The sequence below is a fragment of the Lepidochelys kempii genome, chromosome 1 (genome assembly GCF_965140265.1).
Source record: "Lepidochelys kempii isolate rLepKem1 chromosome 1, rLepKem1.hap2, whole genome shotgun sequence".
NCBI lineage: Eukaryota > Metazoa > Chordata > Testudines > Cheloniidae > Lepidochelys > Lepidochelys kempii.
In genome coordinates, this window is record NC_133256.1 from 54,871,943 (window position 1) to 54,881,449 (window position 9,507).

The 9,507-nt window shown below is 43.0% G+C and overlaps 2 protein-coding genes across 7 annotated transcripts in view; one reads left to right on the plus strand and one right to left on the minus strand.

The window, feature by feature from the left end:
• The window catches only part of DHRS12 (dehydrogenase/reductase 12), a 41,216-nt gene extending 33,058 nt beyond the window's left edge, over nt 1-8,158 (plus strand). For 3 of the 6 annotated variants that reach the window (XM_073343141.1, XM_073343105.1, XM_073343124.1), the window contains 4 exons: nt 295-399; nt 1,201-1,291; nt 2,425-2,562; nt 5,648-8,158. In XM_073343141.1, coding sequence (XP_073199242.1) covers nt 295-399; nt 1,201-1,291; nt 2,425-2,562; nt 5,648-5,763 — 450 coding nt within the window. In that variant the 3' untranslated portion in view covers nt 5,764-8,158. Of the gene's footprint in view, nt 1-294; nt 400-1,200; nt 1,292-2,424; nt 2,563-5,647 lie in introns of those variants that run through there. The other 3 variants (XM_073343115.1, XM_073343132.1, XM_073343149.1) reach the window with 3 other exon arrangements.
• Nucleotides 1-9,507, minus strand: part of WDFY2 (WD repeat and FYVE domain containing 2) — a 148,585-nt gene that overhangs the window by 14,092 nt on the left and 124,986 nt on the right. The window lies entirely within an intron of this gene.

Consider the following 9,507-nt stretch of genomic DNA (forward strand, 5'->3'; position numbering starts at 1 on the left):
GTCTATCCCTGTTCTGTCCCTTTATTAGCGATTGTGATAAGATAAAAACATGAGCAGGTCCCTAGTGGGGCCAAGAGCATTTTGAATGAGGATCTACTCCCATTTTTGACCTTTCCTTTGACAGCTCTCCAGGTACGCTTTGTGGTACAGGTGTGATGGTCCTCTTCTACAGGCAGAGTGTAAAGAGAGTAGAACAGAAAAATCTTGCATGCAGTGTAACTTCATTAGTGGGCCTTAAGACAATCTCAGTGAACGTGGGGGATTGGCTTTTTACATTCACTTAATTTATTACAGATAATTGTCTCTTCAGGAGGGATGTTGGTTCAGAAATTAGATGTATCTGATTTGCAGTCCGAAAACATAACATTTGATGGTACTATGGTCTATGCCCAAAACAAGGTACAGTATGTGGAATTGAAAGTAAACCCTAAAACTTGGATCAGACGGACAGTGGGATACAGCTTCCTTTAAAGTAGACTGCAAATCGGATGGCTATTTTCACTGTGTCTAAACTAGATATAGTGCAGTATGCAACCTTTCTTATCAATACAGTTCATCTCCTGCTGGAACTGAAATGAATGTTGCCTATTACAGTAAAGATTACAGAGACGCTTGCGGAGGGGGTGATGATTACACTTTGTGAGAGCAATAGGAGTGTTTCAGTTTGACCCAACCCCAAATATTTTATAGAGGGGGGTTAAGCAGAAAATTAGCCTGGATTAGTGTTTTGTTTTTTTTCTCATTCCATTTCTACCTCTATATCTAGCCTGCAGAAAATGAAGATGGTGAATGAAAGCTTCCTGAACTTACGTTAGCAAAAAGCTTTACTAAAAAAACAAACCTAAGGGTTAATATCTATTGCTGCGTAAGTAGGTTGCCTTTACCACTCTACAGTGGTTTCTGACAACGTTATCTTGAAGAAGAGCTCTATTGAGCTCGAAAGCTTGTCTCTTTCACCAACAAAACTTGGTCTGATAAAAGGTATGGCCTCACCCACCTTGTCTCTCTAACATTATCTAACGGATTGCTGTTTCCCCAATGTATGAGTGGTACAGGTATTTTCCATATTGCCTGCCACCTGATAATTACAGTGCATTATGGGTGTATTGGGAGTATTTGGAATTGGCTACTGTGAGACAGGATAACAGACTAAATGGATCATAGCTCTTTTCCAGTATGGCATTTTTTGTTGTATCCTAGAGACAGCAAGTAGTCTTGACAGAACAATGGGCTAAGGTGCACAAAAACATCCATTTCTCTGCCATGCATCCTGGTTGGGCAGATACACCAGGTACAGTCTGCTAAAGACACTTACCCCTTCCAGTCTTAGTCTAAAATTGAATTGTAATATGACATTACTGTAAATTTGTCTCACAGGTCCACCGATCTGTTCCGTTTAAATTTCTGGAAAGTGGCCGTTTTAGAACCCTCTGCTGTCCTGTTTTACAAGGAGTCTGAGATCAGATGGAGCTGGGGATGCAGGTCTCGACTCTAGTCTGACCCGCTCCCGCAATTCTTCCTCCTTCCCCCCCCCCCCCCCGCGGTAGAGCTTGGAAACAACCAGTTCAAACTGTGCACTTCAGTATCTTGTATTGCTCACCCACACCACCCCTATAGTTCAACCCCCCCTGGATTTCAGCTTATTCTGCCTTGTTAAGGGGATTGATATATGGTGAAGAATTTCCACCCTTGATCAAAGGACACTGTCTAGTCACCTTCCCTTATCTTTACACTCTGTAGAATGTAATTTCTTAATAGGCTTCAGAATATCCCTTTACACATCTAGGGGCTGGTACTGCCACATAGGGAGCTCCCCAACACCCTCTGATCATGTGACTCTCCACACCCTCCTGCAGTTTTCTGCTGATTGAAAATATAGGCTTCATCTTTCCTTGCCCAGCATTTTACTTCACGCTTAAGCAGTTTAAATGCAGTGTGTGTAGCTTAGGGAATGCTATTTTCCACGTCTGCTTTTTTGCCATGTGCTTATACAATAACTCAGGACTATACTTGTTAAAGTCAGTCTCATTATTTCTAGCATAGTCATCATCATAAAATCAATGAAAATAAGAGCTAAATCCCCAGATATTTCCATCATTTGTTTTCTCACGTTCTGCATCCAGTCAACTTTGAACAGGACCAAATAACAGAACTGGGGAACACTTCTCCCTCTTTTTGATTCTTAGTCTCTCAGCCTTTTGACTGTCTCCATACACTTTAGTCCAAACAATGAGAAATGTCTGGTTCATCTTTTGGCAACCTAACATCACAGTAACTCTGCCATCCGAGGGACAATAGTGTCTCCTTTCCCTGATTTTAAAAGGTCATTGGTTTTCACACTACTATTACCATTTTAACCTTTAAAAAGCTCCTTAGCAAAAAGCCTTGATTGACTCACCACCCTTACATTATTCTTCACTGTAGCAGTGAGATCAGCGATGCCAGAATTCTATGAAAAAATGAAGAACAAACTGCGCACAGAGGCTCAGGGAGCCGATACAGTGGTGTGGCTGGCAGTCTCACCTGCAGCAGCTAAGCAAACAAGCGGCCTGTTCTTCCAAGGTAAGGTGGCAGTTTCGTACACTGAACCTGAAGAAAGAGTGCTATTACTACACTGATTGTACAATTATTGACTTTGCCGAAGGGCCAGAGTGGTCTTACGTTGAGGGTTAAAATAGTTCCTGAAATTGTTTATAATGTGTGACTCCAAAGGCCAAGCACAGTGTTGCATAACTAATGGAACTGTTCAAACTGACGGTATTTTGCTGGTCCTGCCCTTTCGACCAGGCTGGCACTGATTGGATAAAACATCTGGGTTGAAGTTGGCTCTGCACATGATTAGACAGAGACGTGGCAAAGCCAAGTGAGCCCGCAGCGATGTCCATGGACTGTTGCCTTCTGTACAGAGTACTGAGGAGTTGCATTCATTTTGAGGGCACTTGTCTCCCCTCTTTCTCCTGTTCACATTAACAGTGCCCAGGTGACAGTGCACAGTCGTTCTTTCTGAAGTTCTGTGGTAGAGTCAGGATTGTTAGTGTGAACAATGCAGACTCTGAGATGAAATCGAAGTGCAGCTAGGTTGGTGAACAGGGGGGATTAATGCAGAGGATGGTGGGAAAGGGCTTTGAACATTCCCATTCGGCCACTCACACAGTAAGTGCTCAAGCAGGAGTGGTTTTGTAATGCCTCTGCTCTAAGGGTAGTGCAGATCTAGGATGTGGGAGAAAGGCCAGAGTTGGGGCCCCTTTCCATAGAAAGCCCCCTCCCCCATTCCTGGGTGTGACAAAGGCCTGCTTTCAACCTGTACACTCAGTCTGGGGCATCTGGGAAGTTTGGACCCCTCCTCTCCACAGGTACCAGACCGACCCTTCATCAACTTTTAAAAACTTGACTAAGAGATTTTTACTGTCCCCCACCCCTCAAGAGCAGTAAACTAAAGGCTTGAATCAGCTGCCCATAAACCTGACTGGAATTTATTTTCAGATGGACTCATTTGTCTGTGGCTCATGCACAAAATGGCACACACACAAGTGTTCTGCCTCATTGTAGAGCAGGGGGTTTGCCTCTTCTTAGTCCTTAATCTCTCTTCATCCCTCTTATTTCTATTCTGTCTGCTCCAACCATGCTTCCTGCTACGTCGTCGTCATCTCCTCTGGGTCATCAGCTCATCCTTGCCCAGCTTGCCCCACAGACTTAGCAAACAGGCAGCAGGACTGTAATCCTCAAGGTTGACCAGAGCTGTGTGTTCCCATGAGCTTTGCACTTGGCAGGGCCGCAGCTTTAGAGAGGGGAGCGAAGATTCTTGGGTCTGCCCCCAGTAACGCTCTGTTCCCTGTTTTGTCAGTTGGGGAACCCTGGGACTCAGTGGCTCAGTTCTTTTTGACAACTCTGGGAAAATCACTTGTTTTTTAAATGCTCTCTGTGCCATCATCCCTTAGGGTCAGGCACAGCACCTTGGTTCCCCTCTTGACTCTGAATAGTGCATTATCATCCCTTACTGTTTTAGTTCCCTGAGAGCTATTTGCCAACTCACAATAAAATGAAATACCCCAAAACTGGATTAATATGCAGCTGTTCTGCTTCCATTCCTCTCCTGCTTATCTTTCACCTTCCTTATTCTGTTCAGTATCGATACTCAGTACAAACCCCAGTCAGCTTCTTTGCTGAGGAAGGGAAGGGAGTTGGTAGTAGGCTGGCCTAAGCTCAAATAATTCCTTCCCCTCTGCTCATGAGACTTCACAGGACAGTGCGCAGGCAGGCAGGCAGGAAGCTGTTTCCTCCATAGCTTTGGCTTGGTAGAGTACTACAGTTCTCAGGTATCCATGTAGGCTAATTCTCTCAAATATTTTTCTTCCCCCAGTAGTATTGATTGCTGCCCCATAAGGAAGAGTGAGCGCGTCTCTTAATGTTTGGTTTCCTGTACACAGCCTAGCGTGGACAGATGTAATGCTGTATGTACAATGAGTTGTTATGCTAACTTCACAAGCAACTGACAATTTTCACCTTTCTGGAAATTATCCTCTTAGGATATGAGGCAGGCCCCTGTGCTTTCATAGAAATCTTCCACTAGAGCTCAGCACAGTGTTTGAAACTGAATTCTTGTGTAAGGATGGATGACAAAACAGACTAGTACACAACCCTGTAGCTCTTCACAGCTTCCTGCTTACAGCACGGCTGCTGTAGCTATGGTGAAGATAAACTAGCTTTCTACTGCTCAACTGGCCACTTCAGAAGTTGGACTTCACTAAACATTCTAGCAATACTGCTGAAGGAGAAATACTCCTCCAATGCACCGTAGTGATCGGAGGTTGCTTTTTAAAAAAATAGAAAGTCATTATGAAGATCTGTGATCACGGTCCTTGCGTTAAGGCAAAGACCTAGAGCTTCTTTGTGGGTGGTATGTAATTACAGTTAATCTGGAATGGAAAGTTAGTACTATCTCTTGTGTCATGGTGCTCTACTGGTGTAGCTGTGTGGTAGACTGAACCAGGAGGCTCAGGTTCATGCAACCAGGAAGGAATGTCTTATTGGGCAAGTTTGGCCAAGCATTGTGATTTGAGAACCAGTTTATTCTCTTGACAAAAGGCTGAGTGCTTAGCAAGCTAATTCCATAGTGCTAATGCTAAGCTCTGTATTTTAAGGATAAAATAACCCAATTCTACCCTGTGGAATAGCTACACAAATGCAAACCCCATCCTGAAAACAAGGAAAGCCAGAGTTTGTTTTGCTGCTTGAAACTGTGCTAAACTCCACCAGTGCAAATCACTGCACTGATACAGTTACACTAATGACTAAAATCAGGGCTAATTCCTCTGTAAACAGGGCCTGCCTTTTTCTCATGTCTGGCTACAAAAAGCAAGTCCTTATCTTATCTATAAAATCAGTCTCACAAGAACAGACCTTTTGGGTACCTAATTCAAAATTAAATTAGTAGAAGTGCATTCTGTTTTGATAAATGAAGTAATATTTTTTTAAAGTACAGAATTTAAATGTTGCGGAAATGTTTTGGCCTCAAGATCATTCTGTGCGCAGGTAAAATGCATTGGTGTTTCTGGTTTAAGAGAGAGAGAGAGAGTCACTTTGTGCTGGGAGAGACGAAAGATTAACTGCTTTCTTTTCTCTTTTCTTTTCTTTCTCTCCTCCCCAGACCGGCAACCTGTTTCTACTCACTTGCTCCTGGCCAGAACATATTCTTCACCAGAGGAGGAAGAGAAGCTAATAGAAGCTTTGGAAGAGCTTTCCCAGAAATTTAAACCCACTTGATCACATCTTCTGTAGGCACTTATCACCACCCAATTGAACAGAAATGAAGCTTTGAATTACAATACTAGCAGGACTGTATTACACCTGTTACAAATATGAGGGGAAGAGAACGAGTTTGCTACAATTAATATACTGTTAATATACAGTTCACCTTTTAACTAACAAGTTGTAATGTATGCTGTTACTGCAGGCTTTCATAAAATAGCATAAGCCATCGAGGAGTTGAGTATGATCTCAGATGTCCTGTCGTACGTTGGGGTACATGCACCTTGATTCAAGTATGTAAAGGAAACAGCAGAGGGAAGTATTTCAGCATTTGGAGGCTAAACCAGTACCTTTCCCTCTATCCCTATGTGCCTGTAAGAAGCAGTTTGAAGCCTAGCACCATTACTAATTAACGTTCTATTTCCTAGTGACTGCCCCATAAACTTGTGTGGCTACAACCTGTTAGTTAGTGCTTGGTTAGACTTCAGCAAAACCTAGACAGTGGAGGTAGTGTCAGTATTCTCCCCTGGCACTTGTAACTCAACCACTGCTTTATACCCCTAGAGGAGTGGTATGGAGGTGAAAAATAAAGGTCAGGAGTGCTTGGGCATTAGACAGTGATTAGTCCAAGACCAGAAGGGCTAGACTGCTCGTTGGGAAGGCTGTTATAGTTCTTCTCAGTCTGATTTTGTAAATGATCTTATATATACAAGCTACTTTTCTGCTTTGGAGGCTAAACTGGTACTTTTCCCTCTATCCATGTAGCAAGTGCTCTTAAATGCTGTATTCTATAGGTAAAAACCTTCTGTCCTGTATAGAGTATGGGGATAGGGGAGTAGTCTGCTTATGGGGCTGTAGACTGCAATCAGTTTGGAGTGTCTCCTTTCATAAGGCCTGCTCCTACAAAGGTCTAGATCAGTTTAACTGAACCAGCAAGTGTTAAACAAGTCATGTAAACAGTCAGGTTTAAGGCCTTGAGATTTTCTGTGAACCAATTTCTGCAAACAAGAGGAAGCAGATCACTATTTTTCTGTGTGGGCAGCTCTGCAGCTGTTGCCAAATTCCTGCTGCTTGACTCAATGAACAGGGAGGAAATACTATTCCATTCCAGCCTCCAGGGGTTGGAGCTTTGATTTAGGAAAGCACAGAGCCTCATACCAAAGTGAAAACCTAATCTGGATGGGAGCTTGCCTTTCGCAATGGTAATGACAATGCAAGAGAAGGAAAGGAGAAACTAGTACGTGCCTCGGAGGGGTGGCCGTGTTAGTCTGGATCTGTAAAAGCAGCGGAGTCCTGTGGCACCTTATAGACTAACAGACGTATTGGCGCATAAGCTTTCGTGGGTGAATACTGCATGCAATAGGGCTACTTGCATTCCACCCTCCACTCCCCCTCCACTTCAGGGACTCACTGAAATCCCTCTAGCAAGGGTTCTGTATACCTCCCATACCAGCATCTGAGTACATCCCCCCTCTCCCTGCACACCAGGCTTGAACTTGTTTTTCCACTCCCCCCAAGCCCTCTGTCCCCCCACTGCCACAGCACAACGTTAGGGAGGTAAAATGAAGCCTTCTCTCTTTTCTTTTGCTGGCTAAGGGTACCTCTGTGTTGAAGGGGGGGAAAAAAGGGCCTCAGAGGCCAGGTCAGCTGCCTCAGGCTTGCACTACAGGGCTAAAAGTAAGTGTAGCCATTCTGGTTCAGGTTGGGGCCTGGGCTCTGAGACCCACCCACTGTCACCAGGTCTCAGAATGCTAAACTCTACACTATTTTCAGTGTAGCATGGGCCTGCATTAGCTAACCTGGGCTCTGAAACTCATTGCTGGGGGTTTTTGTGTTTTTTTTTTTTTTTTTTGCAGTACAAGCATTTCCTAAGTATCCAGCTCCTGTATCCAGCAGGTAGAGGAATTACTTTTGTCATGTTGATGCTCTATGGGGAGGATGCACAGGGGAACATGCGACAGGCTGCCTAGACTGTTTCCTGAAATTTTGGAACTGATAGGATGCTGTGTTCAGAAGTAATCATGTTATGTACAGACAGAGTGCCGGTCAGTTGAGTGTAAGGCCATCCGTGCAAACTCAGCTAATCATGGGAGGTAAATGAAAGGTTACAAGGGGTTAAATTAATTTTAGCTGTGTACATTCAGAATTGATGGAATATGCTGAACAAACAGACAATTGAAGTGTGACCATGAGGAACTAATGAACTTTACCTAATTCAGACACGTATTGGCTTGCTTAAGGCAACATGGACACAGCCACACTGCAAAAAAGCAGCAAATTTTTAATAGCAGTATTTTGATGGACTATAGGCAACAACAGTCTTTGGCAGAAATTTTATAACAAACCTTTGAAAGTTACAAAACATATTATTCTAGCATACCTTATTGAGACTGTTAAATTAGTTTTTATATACAGTTTCTAGTTTCAAAAAAAGAAAAGGAGTAAAAAAGTTTCTAGTTTGTTCTCAGATTGCCATGCAGTCTAGAAAGCCTTAAAGGAGGTAGTTATAGAGCACTAACTGCCCAATGTAGACACTGCTGGCATGTCCTAAAAGGTATTTAGTTTGCATTAGAGTCCTCTGTAAATAATACCCCCTCTAGACCAGTTTGCTGCCATGCAGACAAGGCCATAGATTACTAGAGATATCAAAATGAGCAAGCTGTCTTTCTGGGCTATACAAAGATTGATACCTTGCAGCCATGCTACTGCCAAAAGGAGAAATAATGTCTAGATTTTAAACCTTTAAGGAGACTTTCACAAAAAAGGTGTCCCAGCTTTGTGACGTGCACATAGTGTAAAAAAGGAGTATGCCCTAAAGCCCTTTACATTTGTGTTCAAAAGCATCCAATTTAGGACTGAACCTAAACACCGATTGATTTAAAGAAACTTGTGTTTCCAGTCTGCTCTCTATATACGTGGAAATACAGTCAAACAAAAACATGATCTTAGCTGAGGTTGTAGTATAACAAGCTTCTAGCAAGATACAGAGTAGTAGACATTAGACTCTAGATATTCAGGCCCGCCTGTAAAGGTCTATACTTTAAGAATTTAGGTGTATTTTTATCACTTAGCTAGTTATAGAGGTATAAAACAAAGAATCAAAATCACAAGTCTGCCTGTGTATGGGCCTTCTCCGGCTAGGATAGCCTGAGACCCTGTTCTTAGGCTAAGGCCTTTGGCTAAGCAGCAGGGGCAGCCAGCCATAAGCTGGGAAGTGTATGGTCACATCCTCACATCCCAAACCAGTCACATTGAAATAAGATGGTATCAGGCTGTTAGGAAGATGATCCTCTCCTGATGGTGCCCATCACCCCCAGATAAAGAAACAGATCTTAAGATGGTTAAAGAAAACTTAGTTTGATAGCATCCTGTCTGGCAAGAAATCACTTATCAGTGGTTGAGGAACCCTCATTTCTGTATTGTCTTATCTTTATGGCCCCCACTTTTCTATTGTTAATCTGCCTGGTTCTCTAATTGTTTCTGTCTGCTGTAGAATTAATTTTGCTAGGTGTAAGTTAATCAGGGTAGTGGGATACAATTGGTTAGAGAATTATGTTACAATATGTTAGCATTGGTTAGTTAAATTTCAGTAAAATGATTGGTTAAGATATAGCTGAGAATATTACTATATAAACTGGGGTCAAACAGGAAGTGGAAGAGTAAATTGGAATCATGCTTGCTAATGGGAGGAAGGAACTGGAACAGGGAATACAGACACAGGGTAAATGCTCTGCAGTGTCAGAGCTGGGATGGGGGACG